Below are 19,493 nucleotides of genomic sequence, written 5' to 3' on the forward strand. Positions count from 1 at the left end.
TAAAAGCTGGGATTATCTCCCAAAAAATCATCTCCCGTGTCTCACAACTGGAAAAGCACAGCTTGAAAACAAAAGCCCCCAGCGGGTGATGGATCAGTTCTCCAGCCCCGCCACTCCCAGCACCGCACGCTGGCCAGCCGCGGGGATCAGCACGTGAAGGACTCTCCTATGCGGCCTAGAGACCGAGGCCGCCGGACCGCCCCGGCGTGCTGCGCGATGCGCACGTGACCCCGCCCTCTGCCATTGGCCGGGCGGGAGGGGCGGGGCGGCCTACCGGGCGCGAGCCAGCTGGGCCCGTCCGGTCCTGATTCTCTGCGTGCTGCCTTTGGAGCCGCTGCGAGGTGCGAGCTCTGGGTGCAGGGGTGGGCCGGGGAGGCCGAAGCAGCGGGCGTGGGCACCACGCACGCGCTGTGCGCGCCAGCGGGAGGGCGGCCTCGCGCCCGCGTGGCAGCAGGTGTGTTCGGCATCTCTGCCGCGTGACGGAAGAGACTTAGGCACCTGGCTGGGGGCGGAGTCCGTTCAGGCCACACCTCCTTCAGGTTCGAGGGCTGGGACTGGGCGGGGCCAAAGAGACCTGCCCCTCGAGGTCTAGACTGGGGAGGGTCCAGAAGGGTTGTTGGACTTCTTTCAAATTAGGGAGAAAATGGGGTAACACCCACCCTCTTACTACCATGGCAATAAGAAGAGGGCTGGTGCCCCTGGGAGCCGAAGCCCTGAAGGAGATGGGGCTTGGGGGGTTCTCTGGGGGAGCTCCAGATCCTGTCTTGAACCAATGGAGTCGTAGCAAATGAGCTCAGAGGTGTTTGGATACTGGTCCTGGCTCCACCCCAAATCTCAGCGCTCCGGCAAGCCTCTGCCTCATTCCCCCTGGCCTCAGGCCATTCGTGGTCGGAGGCCTCACTCATCTGGTCTGCCGCAGGATGGGCCTCTCTGTGGCTCGGCTGTGGGGCTCCCCGGGGCTGCTCCTAACTGTTGCCCTGTACCTGGCTCACACCCTGCACCCCGTTCAGGCCTCGACACCCCCACACCGGGACTACTGCGTCCTCGGTGCCGGGCCCGCAGGCCTGCAAATGGCCTACTTCCTGCAGAGGGCAGGGAGGGACTACACAGTATTCGAACGCGCCCCGGGGCCAGGCAGCTTCTTCACACGCTACCCCCGGCACCGCAAGCTCATAAGCATCAACAAGCGGTACACCGGAAGGGCCAACTCCGAATTCAACCTCCGCCACGACTGGAACTCTTTGCTCAGTCACGACCCCCGGCTGCTCTTCAGACACTACTCCCCCGCCTACTTCCCCGATGCCAGCGACATGGTACGCTACCTAGGGGACTTCGCAGCCAGGCTGGGGCTCCACGTGCTGTACAACACAACCATTGCCCACGTCACGCTGAACAAGGATCGGCAGGCGTGGAATGGCCATTACTTCATCCTGACCGACCAAAAGGGCCAGCCATACCAGTGCAGGTAAGGAACTGGGTCCCAGAACTCACCTCCTGAAGTTGGGCTGGGGCCTTTCCTGGAAGAACTGACACCCCTTCGTTGGCCGGTTGGAGGAATGGGAAAAATCTGCCACCTCCTGTTCCCACTGAAATTCGTGCCAGGAGGTTCATCTCAGCCATCATTTCCCACAGTGCCCTAAAAAAAAACTTGTGATCAACTATGTTTGGAAAATACTAACCAGTTCTTTCTTCCAGGATTTTTCGGTCTTTAATATCTTCATATTCACTGTGACACTCCCAACATTGGGTGTTCAGTATTGCCTAAGCTTATGTACCCACAAAACCCTTTTGTAAAACACCTCCTGGAACTAGTGTTCCCCAAAACACATCCTGGGAAATGCTGGGTCGAATATTAGGCGAGCTCAGTGGGATTTAGAACTGAACAAGACTAGGAGGCTCTACAGGTAGTGCTACCAGCATTCAGTTTTGGTTGCGAGAAAGCTTAACGTCATGTGGACATCTCAAATTCAGAGTCAAACACTATATTGCACTTGTTTCATCCTCATCAGGACCCTGTGGGGAAGGTTCCCTGATCCCTATGTTCCAGATGAAGAACTGAGGCTCAGAGAAGTTGAGTAACTGGTGCTATGTCACACAGCATTTAAGTGGCATGGCTGCAATTTGAGCTCCTATCTTCCTGATCACAAAGCCCATGTTCTTTCTGCTGCACCTGACTGCCTCTCACTTCCTGGCCATTAGCCTACACCTGGCTCCCGACAGGTGTTCAATCAGAGTTCATCTTCTCATGTCATTTGCCAGAGGCCCGGCTTTATTCCTTGCTTGTCACAGCCCAAGGAAATAAGGTTTGGGCCAACTTGGACCCTTGCCTTTTGACAGTTGTGCTACAGCGTAGAGGAGTCAGAAAACACGGAGCAATGGGGGCTGCATATGTGCCGTGTACAGGCCATTGATTTCTAAAACCACCCTGTGATCAAAGCGTTCTTCTGCAGGCTGGCAGGATCCAGCTCCCGGTGCCCACTACAGGACTGCAGTCCCACCAGTATAAAGAGCAGGGCTTTGGAAGCCTGCTGATCTGTGGCCAGATTCTGGCTCTGTTTTAGGAGCTTTGGAAGCCGTGGGCCCCACAGGGCCTGTCTCCTCACCTGTAAAACGCACCAAATAACACCAACCAGAGTTGTTGTGAGCAGTAAGATGACGCATAAGGCACTTAGTACAGGACGGGGTAGGGAATTACTGCTCAGTAGATGTCGCCATCTGTCAGGCAAGTCAGAAAGGGGAAAGTGGAACAGCAAGTCTCATTTTCATCATTGAGGGTGATACTTGTTCTGACTGCTGTATTCCAAATGGGGTGAACTACTCGACTTCTCAATGGTGCCACCTTCTCCTGTCAGAGTCAGAGTACTTCTAGTATCTGGTATAATAATCCCAGTGAGGGGTAAGGGAAACTGTCCGCTGGAGTGAGCTCAGTGAAGGGCAGGGTACAATGGGATAGGTCCATAAACAGAATGAATGAATATCCTGTTTTCTTTCAGGATGCAGCAGCCTGGGTGAGGCTGGTGAGCCAGGTAACAGGTCCAAAGCATGATTTTCACTTAATGTCTTACAGCTACAAGACTAAGCCATCTTCCCTCTGTCCTCCACCTGCAGCGTCCTTCTTGTTGCCACTGGTTTGTCAGTCCCCAACCTGGTCGACTTCCCTGGCTCCGAATATGTGGAGGGTTATGAGTCTGTGTCCGTAGACCCCAAGGACTTTGTGGGTCAGAATGTGCTGATCCTGGGCCGTGGGAACTCAGCCTTTGAGACGGCAGAGAACATCTTAGGTGTCACCAACTTTATCCACATGCTGAGCCGCTCCCGGGTCCGGCTCTCCTGGGCCACCCACTACGTAGGAGACCTCAGGTATGCCACGCAGCTGCTGCTTGTGTATTCTGTCCTCAAGCCACCCTAAAACCGTTGCTGACCCCATCTGGTCTGCCCACCCCTTCCTCCGCATCTCCTGTACCCTAGCCAGACTCCTTTCTCTCTCCTGGCATGTCCCTTGGGCCCCAGGGCCATCAACAATGGCCTGCTGGACACCTACCAGCTGAAGTCCCTGGACGGGTTGCTGGAATCTGACCTGACAGATCTGGCTATCGTGAAGGACCGCGAGGGCAAGTTCCACATCACCCTAAAGTTCTACTGGGAAGAAGGCAACCAGCATGCCGATGCCATCACCCTCCCCCAGGATGACAGTGACAACTTTGCCATGCGTGTGGCCTACGACCGGGTCATCCGCTGCCTGGGCTGGAACTTCGACTTCTCCATTTTCAACAAGTGAGTACAAACAGGAAGGGAGCTGCGATCTCCTAGCAAACCCCTCTGCCACCTTCCTGGGGGAGCAGCACCCTGCCCAGCAGCACCAGGGCTCAGGACCCCACCCTCAGCACGGGTGTGGGTGCTGCCCGGTTTCCCACCCAGGCATGAGCTCTCTGTCCAGGGGGCTCCCTCGGGCCCTCCCTCCTGGACCACCAGCCGCGCATCTTCGTCTGTGTTGTAACCCTCCACCCGAGAGATGGGAAAGCAACTCAGACAGCAGCACGAGGTGAATCTGCTGACCGGGGGTGGGTGGCTCAGAGCACAGGTGGTGGGGTTGATCGGAGGTCCCTTCTTACCAAACCTGTGAGCTCTGGGAAAGTTACATAACCACGCTGGGCCCCAGTGTCTCCATCGCTCAAATGGGTGGACCGCAGTTTCTTTCTCCTAGGGCTCTAGTGAGGATGAATATAGGGAAATACTTGGCATACAGCATCTGCTTGGTAAAATGGTAGCTGCTAAAATTACTTATAACTGTATTTTGAAGAACTGCTTTGTGGAGCCTCCTCTTTAGACATTGCTGCCTTAGTACCCTGGCAAGGCTTAGTATCAAAGAATCCATCCAGTGTCTCACTTTCCTTCTGGCCAAGGCACAGGCAGACAAGGAGAACCTAGACAGCCTGGGCCAGACCCTCCTGTCCCAGCAGGTCACACAGGGCCCAGTCTCAACCCAGAGCCCAGCCTCGAGTCAGGCTTGCATCCTGGCCCTGACCCTGACCCGCTACATCTTTCCTCCAAGCCTCAGTTACTCCATCTGTTAAATGGAGATGATTATACCCACCTCCTGCAGTCATGATGTGGTTTAAATACAGTAAGGAAGATAAAGCACTTAACTCAGTGCCAGGCCTGTAATTAGTGTTTCATACACAGCAGATTTTTAGTAATAACCTTTCTACTCACAGGTCCCTCAAACTGTCTTCAGTGGGTGAGTTCAGCAAGAAGTACCCACTGGTCAGAGGTAGCTACGAGTCCAAAGGAAGCCGGGGTCTCTTTGTCCTGGGTACCGCCAGCCACTCTGTGGATTACCGGAAGTCTGCTGGGGGCTTCATCCATGGATTCCGATACACAGGTGAGCCCAGACAGAACCATCCCAGGGACTGGAAACACACTCCTGATTTCCAGCAGCCTTAAAAGGATTGCTCATCAGAAGTCGACTGTCATAAATTCCCTGCCTGGGGCAGACGGCAACAGGTTTTCATGGTCTGAGGATACGTCTAGAAAAGCACCCGGTAAAGTATAACAGTATGTACATCTGGGAGGGCAGGTTACATGCCTACACCCTGTACAGGTGAGGTGCCATGTATTAGCGAGAACACAGAGCTTGAACGCAAACCTAGGTTCCTGCCCAGCAGGGTGGCCTCAGAGGTGAGGTTTCGTAACCTCTCTAAGCCCGTGGACACCCTATTGTCAGAGATGTGAACGAGGGCAACTCCCCACCCTCAGGGGGCTGTTGTCAGGACTAAATAAAGCCACACCTGAGAACCATGCAGCTGTGAAGCCTCACACGCACAGACTTTTGGGCACCAACAGATTTCAATAAAAATTGGACTTGGATGATCTTAGCTCTTTTTCAGAAGTGTAGGTATGAATGTTCTTCACTCCGGGGAGCCTGTTGGATGGGTGCTTTATTGCACGCGGGTGTTACACGGGCCAGGTAATTTTGCCAAAAACACCATGAGGGTCCTGCATCCTGACATTTCTGTATTTAATTTGATACCTCGCACTGCCTTCCTGCTGGTTTTTGCATTTCACTATCCTTCCAGTTTAGCTGAGACAGATAATCATGTTTTGCTGTTGTTTCCAGATGATATATTTTATACCCCATGCGCGTTGCCAGAGAAGGAAACCAGGGAGAGAGTGTTAGCAGTCTATAAAGCAGAATATCTGCGAATTGCATGCACACGTGCACACAGAATGAGACTGTCTCTTCAGCGTGTCTCCCCAACACGAAACCCTCATCGTTGTTCCCACGCACGTCTCCCTCCCTGCATCCTCTCTCCGAGCAGTCACTGCCCCGTCTCTCTTGCTGCCTTCTGCCCCCTGCTCTTTCCCCAGCTCACATACTTAATCCTTACAACAACCCCACGAGACAGATCCTGTTACTTCAATTCCATTTTGCAGATAAGGAAATTGGGACACAGAGAAGTTAAGTAATTTGCCCAACGTCACCCAGCCAGTGGGTGGCACTTGCCTGACTAACACTCACAGCTAACCACTAAGCTTCAGGCAAGTAGGAACCAGTCCTGAGTGTACAGGCCACCGATTGCTGTGCCCACTACTACTAGCTCAGGACCCGACTCAGAAGAAGGGTGGTGTGGCTGTACGCAGTACACCCTGCCTGGACATGGCTCCATGCAGCGGAGAAACAGGGCCCAAGAGAGACGAGTAGGAAACAGTGAGGCAGAGTAAAACAACAGCAGATCAGAGATTGGTGGCACAGACTGTAACCGCGGAAGGTTGGACACCCTGGAAGCCCTGCCCATCCCCCTCCTGTATCTCCCTGCACTCCATCCCTGCCCCGCTTTCCTGACTCGGGGCCTCTTCATCTCTTCTGAGTGCTCTTCCTGCCACTGGTCTTTCTGGCTTCCCATCCAGCCAGCATAGTACCCGTCAAAACAACATTTCTTTAAAAAAAAAAATCTTATCCTTCCTTCCTCTGCTTACAAATCTTGAGTGGCTCCCTATCTCCAAAGGGGGATTGCCAGCTCCTGGGCATAGCATTCAGAGCTTTGCGCAGGCTGACACCAGCTCAGCTTTCCAGCCTGGTCCCTCGCCTGCTTTTCAGCATATGCCAGATTCTTCTCAAGATACTATTTCTTCACATATATGCTCCTTCTGTCAAGGCACTGTCCCCAAGCTTCTCTAGCTGTGTAATTCCTCAGCCTTTTGCAAAACTCAGTTTAACCACTGTTTCCTCCAGAGAGCCAGGTGTCTTGTGAGGCTGCAGTCTTCCTGTGACTGTCGGCCCACTGAGTCAGTCCCCTGTCATGGGTTATGTGTGGCCTTGGCCTTTATTGGACTTGGGTGTTGTGTTGATTCATTTTGGAACAGCCGGCACCTGTGTACAGTGCCCCAATTTTACAACTGCATACAGCAGCCCCAGGTATATAGAAAAACGTCTCCCTGTTATTTTATTAGACAGCTGTTGCTTTTTTATCCTTACATATACATATACACAAAGCATTTCAAAATAGAACTTAGAGACAGATTGGATTCAGGCTGTGAAGGAAAGGAAGCAATCAAAGGCTTTCCATTTGCGAGTCTCTGACAGAAATAGGGACAGAGGTGGGGAGAGATCTCAGAGGCAGGTTCTGGTTCCAGTTCTGGTTTGGACGAACCACATGTGGAGTGATAGCTGTGGGACTTCCATATGCAGGTGGCCTGAGGCAGGGCTGGGCAAACGGTGGCCTGGGGACCAAATCCCGCCACACCCCTTCATGTAGCTATCCCTAAGGCTGCCTTCGCACCAGAGGCAGAATTGAGCCGTGCAACAGACTGCAAAGCCGAAAATGCTTCCCATCTGGCCCTTGGCAGAACATGTGCTGACCCGGCTCCAAAGACTTCTTCTTGGTGCCATGCACAGTGTCTTGCGTTCGTAAAAGTTGATGGGACCTTATGTCCTTCCTGATGGTAAAGATAAACTCTTAAGTGCGGCATGCCGTTCCTCCCTCGGGCCATTTCAGTGCGTGCTGTTCACCGGCTGCTGGAGCACCGCCACCACGGCATCACCTGGCCCTCCACCGAGCACCCCATCACACAGCTGACCAGCTCCATCCTCCGGCGTGTGAACGAGGCTTCTGGGCTCTACCAGATGTTCAGCGTGCTGGCCGATGTCGTCCTGGTGAAGGAGTGAGTAGCCCACCCCCACCACACACCCCCTCCGCCTGCCGCATCATATATACCGTCACAGCCTTCTCTTCTTATTCCAGGTGTGGACTAGCCCAGTAGTTGCTTCCTAAGATGAAGCCTGAGAAGGGATGGGGTGGGGCAAGGGGTGGATTTATTCTGGGGGGAAAATCAGTGAAATCAGCACAAGCTCTGTAGACAGATAGATCTGGGTATGAATCCTGGCTATGCCTCTTTCTACCTGTGTGACCTTGGGCAAGTTAGCCTCTCTGAGACTATTGTCTCTCATCTGCAAAATGGAGATAACACCTACCTTGCAGGACTATAGGAAGGAGTAAAGGTAACTCATAGAAAGCATTGGGCACCAAGATGAGCAGTACACTGCAACACGAGAGCACCACCAGAGTGATTTAAGAGTTCCCTGGGGCCAGAACCAACGTGGCTCCTTGTCAGTCAAATGATAAGGGGACACTTCCTGAGCAGGAAACAGTGTGGAAGGGCTGGAGAGGGAGCGCTTCAAAGGGCAGGTGGCAGGAGAGAAGCGGAGGAAGCACCCTCAGAGGGAAGAGCCTGGTCCAACCAGGGGTGCAGCAGCACACCAAGTTCAGGGGGTGCGGCAGCATGCCAAGTTCAGGGATGTGCAAGAAACTCAGCAGCGCTCAGCACAAAAACCTCCCATCATTCTTAATTCCTCTCTTTCACACCCATTCAACACATTCAAACTAGCTGTAAATCCTGTCAGCTCTACCTTCAAATGATGTCTAGACCCTAACCGCCTCTCACCAGCTCCACACTGTGCCTTGGTCCGGACCCCCAGCCTCTCTCAGCGGCACTGGGATAGCGGTGCTCTGCTCTTAACACGGTGGAGGGTGCCCCTTGTAAAACACGAGTCACATGAAGTCATCTCTGCTCACTACTCTCCAGGGGCCAGTGGCTTCCCTTCAGTCCAGATGAAACCAGAAGTTCCCATCATGACACACACAAGCCCTCCTTGCCCTCCCCCCATGGACCTCCCAGGCTCTCCTGCCCCCACCCGTCGACTACACTCCAGTGCCCTGGCCTTCCTCCTGTCCCTTGAACACACCAAGGTATTCGCCCTGTCCCAGGGCTTTTCCATTCCCCCCACTCAGCCTGGATCCCCTTTTCCCCCAGCAGCCATTTCAGGAATCCATCCCACGTGTAAGTCAGGGCTCAGCTATGAGTAGTGTTACAGTAAGGTGTGCAGGGTTCATCATCAGCGTCTGCAGCTGGTTGATTATTGCTTCTCAGAAGGAGAGACACACACATCCCCGGGCACTGTCCTGTCGCCTCTGCCACAGCACTGAGGGTCCTGCCCTGCCACTTTGTGTCACCCTCAGGAACGCCACAGCATTTGAGTACCTGGAGGAGTTCCCCACACAGGTGCTGGCCCAGCTGGAGACCATCACGGGAAAACAGGCCAGGCACGGGCTCTTTGTCATCAACATGGAGTATGGTAGAAATTTCTCTGGACCTGACAAGGACGTCTTCTTCTATGACCGGTCTGTGGGGCACACGGAAGATGCCTGGCAGTCTAACTTCCTCCACCCTGTCATCTACTACTACAGGCACCTCCCCACTGGTAAGCCAGCTCGCTTCTTTCCCCCAAGCGCGGGCTTCTGGAGGTGGGCACTCCTCGGACCTCACTGTGTGTCCAGATGTCACACAACACTCCCAGCTGACAGAGGAAGACCACTGGGGACTCTGTGGGAGAGAACTGGAACTGGTTAGCGCTAGAGTGTAGCGGAAGAATACAAAAAAGCTGGATACAAAAAGTATCCTCAAGTCTGTCCTTTCCCTGCTGTGTAACCTTGGACCATTTCTTACCTCTCTGAGCCTCAGTTTCCTCATCTGTAAAATGGGGATAAAATAGTACCTTCTTTGTAGAACGGTGTGAGGGTAAATGAGATAGCATATGTACAATGCCAGCATGGTACCTGGCACAGAGTAGGTACCGAGAGATGAACCCCCGGGGAACATGACTCCTGCTTCAGAACTTGAAGGGCTATCACTTGGAAGAGGATCTAAAAAAAGGCAGAGGTGGTATCAATAGGTAGAAGTGCTGGGAACGCAGGTTTATAGTCAATGTGCGGAGCAACTAGTAGTCAAAGCTGTCCCACAATAGGGTGGGTTGCCTCCTAGACTTGAATCTCCCAAAACAGGGATGGCTGGGTCATGGCTCGAGGCCATCTGACAGGGACACGACAGAAGGGAGTCCACATCAGAGGGTACGTGGACTAGATGAGCTCGAAGTCCCCTTTGCATGCAGGGCCTGAGTCTCCGCAGAAAGACCAGTTTTGAGGCAGCCACAACAGTCCGCAGTCCATGTGGGTCCTAGACAAACACCAAGTGCAGGTGATTACTCTTAGTTCTGCCCTCTGATACCACAAGGGGCCTGTCTGATCTTGTCCCGCTTCTGCATGCTAAGCTGCCAAACATTTGGAGATGGCTGTTGAACAAGCCGACCACGAGCAGCACAAAGGTGTATCAGGAAAGCCAAATATGAGTGAGGGAGGGAGGGAGGCACTGGGGACGCGTGGGAACTACGCCGCGGCTCGGCGATGGGAAGCCCCGCGCCGCGCTCTGACGCCGCCCCCGCCTCGTCCCACAGAGCAGGACGTGAGGTTCCGCCCTGCCGACTGGCCCCTGCCTCGGCCCACGGCCATCCACCACATCGTGGAAGACTTCTTGACAGACTGGACCGCCCCAGTGGGCCACATTCTACCTCTGAGGCGCTTCCTGGAGAATTGTTTGGACACCGATTTACGAAGCTTCTATGCAGGTAACTTAAGTTCCCAGAGAGACAAAGGGACCGAGCTAGAGGTTGAAAAGAGACCAGACAGCTCCATGCCCTGTAGAGTTGCAGGACGTACATCTAGGAACCCAAACCCAAGACTTCTGTTCCCACAACATGGTGGACGAGCTGTTCACAGAAACCCCTCCTGGTATAGCACATCTGAAAATAGGAATCAAATGTCTTTTTTATTTATTTTTTCTCCCTTTTTCCACTTCCCCCCGCACTCCGGTTCAAGCCCTTGTTTCTCAGTCTAGTGGTGTAGGACACAGCTCCCGGGCCCAGGCTGGTGTTAGGAGCCTTGCGCTCCCCCGGCTGAGGCAGTCAGTTGCCAGCCGTCGGTCGGCCGGCCGCTCACGGCAGCACACAGTAGCCCTCGGCAGCGCCTAACAGCCCATGGCCGCTCACACCGACCTCCAGCTGCTCACGGCAGCCCCGCTCCAAGGAGAGCTGTTGTTCACAATCTTAGCTGTAGAGGGCGCAGCTCACTGGCCCACGTGGGAATGGAACCGGCGGCCTTCGGCATTAGGAACACGGCGCTCCAACTGCCTGAGCCACCAGGCCGGCCCCAGATGTCTTTTTTAAAGAACTAGTAGAAAAATAAAGGAAGTTCCCAGAGGCCAGATACTAAGAAAAGCATAAACCCAAGCTGGACGTGACTTATCTGCTGGTCATCAGTAGCCTAGAGCCTGAGTAACTGAGCAGCACTTGCAGGTGGGAAAGGGGAGGCTGGAGCAGGATGACAGGTCTGTTTAGAGAGCTTCAAACAAGCTTGGATTTCAGTGAATAAACTAGGAGGCAAAAAACACTCCTATGAGGGAGGTGGTGGAGATGCATGCTTTTTGGCTCTGGGTAGAGTGGGGGGAAATCTCCCCTGAGAATTTCCAACCACTAGGTCTCACACATGTGACTTTGGGGCCAAACTTCACACTATCATTGTGGTGTAGAAATCACAGAAGTAAGTGCAAGTCTTCTGTGATGAAACACACTTTAAAAAATTCCCACAGATAAAGGAACATGAACTCCCAAGCAAAAATCACTTAACACATCAGGACACAAACCACCATGAGGGAGTGTCAGCAGAAACAGCAACTGTAGGATCAAACCAAAAAGACTGCAGGGATTGGAGTGGTCAGATAGAGGGTGTAAAGTCTGTGTAAGGTATGTAAAGAAAAAAGAGATTATTGAAAATACAATTGGGCAGTTTTGAGAAAGCCACATAAAACTTCTGGAGATGAAAAAATCAATTTGTAATCAGAAACTCAACATGAAGTAGCACATTAGACAGAGATGAAGAGAGAATTGGTGAACTGGAAGATAGCTCTGGCAGCCAAACCCAGACAGGGACTTGGGAGAATTCTAATGATGCAGAGGGAGAACTCATTGAAACAGGTCAAATTTTTGTGTTTTTCTTAAACCCTTGAATGCCCAGGATATCCATTCTTCTGTTCAGCAAACATCTGTTGAACACCAATTGTATCTCAGGCACTATTCATATCAATCAGGTTAGAGAGACAGTCAGTCCCCTGGCCTACAGGTCAGAGAGGAAGTGTCCTTGTTTCATCCCCAGCTGACATCCTCAGTCCACTTCGAAGTAAAAATATATATGTTAAGGGAGGAGGCTTAAAACAATTGTTTTAGTTAATAGTCTAAATATTTGTAGATGCTCAGAGGTAATTCATAGAGCAGAATACTAGCATTCTGCCAACTATCAACCTTGACCATACATTTGCACATGGAATTACATGTTACAGCTCTAGCGGCCTCAGCTACAAAATCCCTGCCTGTTTCCCAAGGTCTCGGGAGTACACAAAGATGCCAGGGCCTGTTAGGGAGCATATTCCCACCCTGAGTTGTGGCCCCTCCCAAAGCATTGTCACAGGCCCTCTAGCCTCCTAAATATTGCTTAACAGGACAAGCCACTATGGGTCACTGCCTTGAACTTGGAAGAATCGTACCAGCAAAGGGCCAGCTGGCAGACAGTGGGCTTTCCCTCTGTCCCCTTAGCTGATGTGCAGCTGCTACTTCTGGCCCCGGATTCTGCTGGGCTTCTCTGCCCCTGACCCCTGCAGAGGGCTGATGTATGCCATCCGAAGGTGGTACTCCCCAAAAGGCCACCTTGCTGCCCCTCTACCACCCTCCCCCCACATGTGCTGCCTCCCTGCTTGGAGAGGACTGTCATGGTCTGTTCTGCCAGGGGCCCTCTGTGCTATAAGTCAGAAGTAAAGTAGGAAATAATATTCGTGCAGCACCTTACAGCCTGTTCACCCACGTAAGGGCACAACATCCTTTGCGATACGCCCTTTTTTTTTCTTTTTTTGAGATAAAAGACTCAAGCCAGTTTTCTGACACTCACTCCATCTTCCCATCCTGTCTCTAACGCCCTCAGAAAACTGAGCCCTTAGCTGTTTCATATTTCCTATTTTTTAAATCCCAGTTATGTAATACTTGGCTAAAAGGCTTTTTTCCCACTTCCATTCTCATTCTCCAGAAGGAACTACTTCCATCTCTTCTGGATGTTTCTTCCTATTTCTAAATAACAAGTGTCCACACGATTTCCTGATTGGTCAGATTTGACTGACTTATCAACTGTGCCATGACACAGAATGAGGATAAATCACAGATACGGGTGGATGGACCAGTTTTGTCTTTATTAACCCCATAGTGCCAAGAACAGGGCTCACACACAGCGTCTGCACCTCCGATATTGTTGAGGGAATAAATCTTTGCAGGCAACTCTGAGCTCGAAATGGGACTGATCACCGGGTTCCTGGCCCCAGCCAGGGCCAGCTGCCAGTGCAGAAGGCTGAGCGCCCACCCTGGGCTGGCTCCACGCAGAGCATTCTGCTGGCCCGGTCTCAGGGGGCTGAGTCATTTCTGTGGTTTGCCTTCATTTCAGAGCCTTGTTTTCCCATCTTCCCAAAAGTCAAGGCCGCCTATTCTTGGAACGTCTGGGGGTGGGAGGATGAGTTCCATGACTCCTCAGGTCAGACGTGAGATACCCAGAAAAGTTGGTCCCAGGCTCAGGGCTGGAGGGGACAGAGGAGGCCCCCAGGGCACCGGCCGCTGCTCCTCCTCTACTTCTCTCCACACCTCTCAGCCTGACTCATTCATCTCCTTTTGCTCGTGTGTAGAGTCCTGTTTCCTGTTTGCCCTAACCCGCCAGAAGCTGCCGCCCTTTTGCCAGCAGGGGTACCTGAGAACGCAGGGGCTGGTGGGAACCGAGAGCCTCCGGCAGCACAGAGTGGAGAGTGGGGCCCTGCAGGACCACGCTGCTGTGGACAGGCACAGAGAGGACAGCTACCACGGGCGTGTGGGTCACCCCCAGGCTCCAGGGCCTCTGGTCCAGCCCCTCCACAGCAACAAGGAGGAGTTGTGATGGCCAGGCTCCTCCCACCCAGACCCCCATCAGCCCTCCTCTTCTCGAAGCCCCGGGCTCCCACCGATGTGTGATTGCCAAAGACCACTCAGGTCATTACAGTCCCACACCAAAGCCACGCAGGGCACGTAAGGGCTGAAGGGTCACCATGCCGTGGGCTCCCCTCCTGTTCAGTCCATAGGTGCCCAGGAAGTGGTGTCCAGAGGGGCATCCTCGCCAGGTGGCAGCCACCTTTCACAGCCAGGCCCGTCTGCAAATGAGCGCAGGCCTCAGTTCGGTCCCCATCAAATGACCAGCGGTTCCTTTTCCTTCTGGCTACTCTTTAGATGGGCCCAAATCCCGCCCATCCTCACCTTCATAATGGTTTATGGCAGGCTCTTTGAAACAAAAGCTCTGATATCCTCAACCATATAGGGTAGGTAGGACTATTATTACCCCTGATGAAAAAGACACCAGCTCAGAGAGGTTAGGTGACTCCCAGGGGCCCAGCCAGGAGCCCCGTCTGGGTAGCTCTAAAGCCTATTCCACCACACCACACTGCGTCTCCCTGCCCCCATCTCTGTTTTCAGAAAGGGAATGGGGGCTGGGTTGATCGCATAGGCCCAGGGGCTGTCATCAGGCAGAGATAGCCATCTTATCCAAGTAGCTTTCTCCCTGAGCAGCAGAGCTTGAATCCTTTCTCCCCAAGGCCGCACTCCCTGACTTATCTTCAATCTCTGTTCTCTCTTTCATCCTGCCCTCTGGCATACTGAACAGCAGTCACATTTTGTAGAACTGTCACCACGCTGTCTTTCAGTGGGGACTTTTTGAGGTGATTCACCCTGCTGTTTGAACAGAGCCCACCAGAGCCCCACTCAGCTTGTGCAGACATTTTATAAATGCATCTGTATGATAACGATGATGAATTCAGTTTCCGGTCCCCTTAGCGGTCCAGCTCTTTGTTGTCCTTCCTTCCTTACCAGGAATCTGTTCCCTGCTTTACTCTCCCACCGTCCTAATTCTGAGTGAGCCATGGGAAAGCTTTTGTACATAAAATAATCACGGTCAGTTTTCAAGGGCCGGATCATGGGTGATTACCTCCTCACTGGTTCTTACTAGCCCTTCATGTAGCCACTCAGAATTCGAGGGAGTCGGGCTTTCTGCCTCCACAGCCCTCTTCTGGGAACATTCTCTTGGCAGGTCCGCACCTGGCCCCGCTACCTGTCCCTCCAGTCATTTGCAGAATTGGAACAATGAAGCTCCAGCGCCTTAGCCTGTGGGGAGGAGGTGTTTACCCCATGACAGTACTTGGCATAGTTTGCACTGCAGCTGAGACTTCTAAACGAAGAGTCTCTCCCTAGTCCCAGGGTGTGTGTCACCGATCTCATACAGATGATAGGTAAACCAAAATTAGGTCCTGCAGCCCATCCTTCCTTTTCCAAAACCTTTTAAGTAGGACTGTCTCCGTAATATCAAGTCCTGTTATCCATCTCGCCTACCCAATTACAGAAGGGTGGCTGAGCCCCTTGTGCCAATAAAAACTCGCGGTGCTGTAACAAATAGTTTACTGATGCCTCAATATGTGGCATCTGCTGCTTTTCCCATCCTCTGCCAAATTGTTAATTCCATCATGATATCAGCCAGCCTTATTTGTGTTTAATAAGGCATGGTTCCATTCTTGCTCAGCTGATTAGAGATGTCTGAGCAATGTCTCTGGTTTTCTTGTAATAATTAGTTTCAAACAGAGAAATACTTTTTTCCTATGAAGACCATCCTGCATTTGCTGGGGGTCCTGTCTAGATCTTCCCTCCGAGCAGATCTCATTGCTTCCAGCTGGACCAACTTCCTCTTCTAGCCAAGGCCTGACTTCATTCATCCCTTCTTTTTTTTAATATTACAAAGTTGCTGGCACAAAATAGACAAACTGGTGAAAGACGAAGCCAGAAATAGACCCTATTCTAAGTAAGGAGGTGATTTTAAAAAGAAATGAATAGAAAAGATTGTGGAAAAGATTGTGCAGGACTATGCAATAAAAATATGTTGGAAAAGAAAATAAATCTCAGTTCAGGCCCTATTTCCTACTGTACTTCAAAACTAATTTCAGATGAATTTTTAAAAGCCCTATAGAAACTGGAGAAGAAGGTGGGGATACTGTAATAAATGAAAGGCCTTTCCAAGCATAGAAGTAACAGAATAATTCCACGGAGGGAAAGGTGTAACATTTCCAGGTACACCCATCTAGCCTGCACCTAATGAATGTGACTATTTTAAAGAAAATGGTAAAAATTAAAAGGCAATCCACCTGATTATGCAAACAATCAATAAACATGAAAATGTGTTTAAAAAATTAAAAGGCAAAACAGCATGGGCAAAAATAATTATGGCAGAATTTAACACCCATAAAAATAAATATATAAAGAACTGATTGAAATAAAAGAAAATGGAAGAAGATTTAACTATGGTACATTCACCCCATGGAATATTGTACAGCTCTCAAAAACTCCAAAAAGTGGTTAAAGATTGTGTAATACAAATACAAGTGTAATCAATGAAAAAAAGCAGGATATGAAATTGTAGTTGCAACTACTTTTACTTATAAAAATAGAAAACCACAGGGGAAACTACGGAAAGGAGTCTACGAGGCTTCTTTTTTTTTTTTTTGGTTTTCCTCTTTTGTCCAGTTTTGTGATTATACGCTGTAGAGAAATAAATACATTTATTTTTTAAAAATCATCTCTGCTTTTGGAATTTAAAATTGCTGAGGGTGCGTGGAGCTCGGGACCCTCCCAGAGGACATGCTCTGTCTCCGTGGTCCAGGTGATGTCTGCCGTGTCACCGCTTCTACCCAGTTGGGAAGATACTACGTATACCAAGTGTCGGGGAAGGATATGTGCTCAGTCTAGAGAAGTGAATTTTAAGTGGGGTGTGCTTCTCTCCTCGGCTCTTTGGACTGACTGACCCAGTACACCAGCAGAGATCTCTGAAGGAAGCTTGTCTCCCACGTGACAAAAAAAAAAGATTAAAAGCCTCATTTTGTGGTGGTTTCCTGGTTGTCATTTCTAATCCATTGCAGAGCCCCAAAGTCCTTTCACCTGAAAAAACTGGGGTATACCTAAAATCTGCCTGGAAATTGACTCACCAAGAAGTGTTTCTCTGCTAAGCTAATCATAACATCTAATAATTTATTGAGTACCTACTACGCGCCCAGGACTGTGCTGTGGTGGTTTTAAAGGTATGTACACAAGTTCTTTGATACTTCTCCCCCAAAGAGGTGGAGTTTAGTCCTCTCCTGTTGGGTGTGGGCTGGACTTAGTGATTCACTTCTAGCCAATAAAATACTGCAGAAATGACAGGATATCATTTTTAAGATTAAGTTATAAAAAAAGACTGTGGCATTCATCCACCAAGAGATTGTGCTTCTTCTCTCTCGCGCTCGCTCTCACTCTCGCTCCCACTCTCCCCCTTATTCCCTCCCTCCTTCTGGAGTCCCTCACTGGGGGAGACTGTCATGTCAGAAGGATATCCAGTATGGAGAGGGCCACGTGGCAAGGAACTAAGATCTGCCAACAGCCATGTGCGTTAGCCTGGAAGTGGATCCCACGCTAATCTTCGGATGACGGCAGCTATGGCCACCACTTTGAATACAGCTTCATGAAAGACTCTGAGCCAGACCCACTCAGCTAAGCAGCCACCTGATTCCTGATCCACAGAAACTTCAAGATAATGTTTGTTGTTTTAAGCTGCTAAATTTGGGGGGTTATTGTTACACAGCAATAGATAACAAATAGCTTGCTGTTACACAGCAATAGACAACTAATAACATGCACTAAATAGCTTACTTACATTAATTCGCACCACAACACTGAGAGGTAGATATTACTATCCCCATTTTACGGATGAGGAACCTGAGGCTGAGAATGATTACACAGCAAGTGAATGGTGTAAAAAATCCACCTCCTTTGAGCCATCCTCTAAATATTAAATCATTAAAGCAACAATCTCCTTATCACCATCCCTGAATTCCCTTCAGTGTGGACACTGGGAGACAAGAAATTAAGAAACCAAATAACTCTCAAACCTACAAAAGCATGGGGTTCCCACGGGAGGGCAGAGTAGTACTGAAATGCTGATCACACAAAGGTACCCTGGAAAAGAGTACTATTCCAGAAAAGAGTTCAAACCAGACATCCTGTGATCCAGGCAGGGTGGGATGACTCCAGATAGAAGAAGGAAAGCTCAGCAGTCTGAAGCAGCGGCCCTCATCGGCCCTCAGGGTCCTCAGCTCTCTGACCAATCACAGCATCATCCCCAAAAGCCAAACTGGATTCTTCCCTAGAAAAGAAAACATAAGCTGCATCATCTCACTGCAGATGCTTATTTTTTAAGTATGGTAAAAATGCTGCCTGGGGAATGGTTTTTGTCAGACTGCAGGCTTTAAAAAAGCATTTAATTCAATCTGGCATCCCAGACGGAATGTAAATCTGCTACAAAGTGAAGTTGGTGGGCAAATATATGAGATGCTTTAGCCCAAGTATTTAATCCAAGTACATCACATGACCATTCCATCAAGCCTGAAATAAAAAATAGTGTGCAACAGATGTATTTAAGCAGGAAAGAAAGGACCAACAGAATGTCTCCCTCCTTTCTCAGTTCTGCATAAATAAGACTGATTTGCCTGCTCTTCTATAGAAAGCCTCAAGCTTAGTGAAAACTGCAGAATCTTTCAAAAGTGTGTCACCTGCTTCTTCATTCTCTTTGCGAGTTACCATCTCAGACCAGCCTCTCAAGTCATTCCAAATCATTATAAATTAATTAGATGCAGAAAAGTCCCATCAACAGAAAAAAAATGACAATGCATATCTCAGCATGTTCACACTGTGTTACAATCTACCATCGTAGTTTAGAAATAAAGCAGCTACAAAAATGTACGAGATGAGCCCCTTAACACCAGCCATGTTTAAGTTTTAAATAAGTCAATCTATCCAGAAAAGAAGAGGTGTCCAGAAGCCTCTGCTGTGAAGCACTGTGGTATATTAAAGATGGACAAAACTTTTATTACAGCTCCTCTCAAGATGTGAGGTCTGTGTCCCCTCCCCTTGAATTAGGGTGGTATCTGGGGCTTTTTTGACCAAACGAACATGGAGGGAGTGATGCTATGCCAGGTTTTGGGCGCAGACCCTAGGACACTGGCAACTTCCACCACCTCCGGGAACCCAGCCACCAGGTGTGAGGAAGCCCTGGGGAAAGGCCCATGTGACAGCCAGCACCAACTTGTAGCGATGTGGGTACACCGTCTTGGAAATGAATGGTCCAGCCCCAGTAGACCCACCCCACGTACAGCAGAAATGAGCTGTCACTGCCAAGCCCCACCCAAATGTCATATTTATGAGCAAAATGATCATTGTTATAGGCCACTAAGTTTTGGCCTAAATTTGGGGTGGTTTGTTACACAGCAGTAGGTAAGAGGGATAAGTACCAGGGGCAGAATATAAAGGTGGCGAGTGAAGGTTAACTTGTAAGAACAGGCATAATATCTGTATTACAAAGATAACTGCAGAACATACCCATCGAGGCACTCTAAGTAAAATACAGCTATGGTATGGCACTATTTGGTGTACCTACACGGAGGGATCAACTAAAAGAAAAGGTAAAGAAGCATGAGCA

The 19,493-nt window shown here is 50.4% G+C and overlaps 1 protein-coding gene across 1 annotated transcript; it reads left to right on the forward strand.

The window, feature by feature from the left end:
- The first annotated feature begins 282 nt into the window (after positions 1–282).
- On the forward strand, positions 283–17,197 carry FOXRED2 (FAD dependent oxidoreductase domain containing 2). Its single transcript, XM_033118241.1, has 8 exons — positions 283–1,465; positions 3,109–3,360; positions 3,511–3,774; positions 4,716–4,882; positions 7,497–7,662; positions 9,018–9,259; positions 10,289–10,459; positions 13,606–17,197. The coding sequence occupies exons 1-8, from the start codon at positions 921–923 to the stop codon at positions 13,848–13,850; spliced, it is 2,052 nt and encodes a 683-aa protein (XP_032974132.1). The 5' UTR covers positions 283–920; the 3' UTR covers positions 13,851–17,197.
- The last annotated feature ends 2,296 nt before the right edge of the window (positions 17,198–19,493 follow it).

The sequence above is a fragment of the Rhinolophus ferrumequinum genome, chromosome 10 (genome assembly GCF_004115265.2).
Source record: "Rhinolophus ferrumequinum isolate MPI-CBG mRhiFer1 chromosome 10, mRhiFer1_v1.p, whole genome shotgun sequence".
NCBI lineage: Eukaryota > Metazoa > Chordata > Mammalia > Chiroptera > Rhinolophidae > Rhinolophus > Rhinolophus ferrumequinum.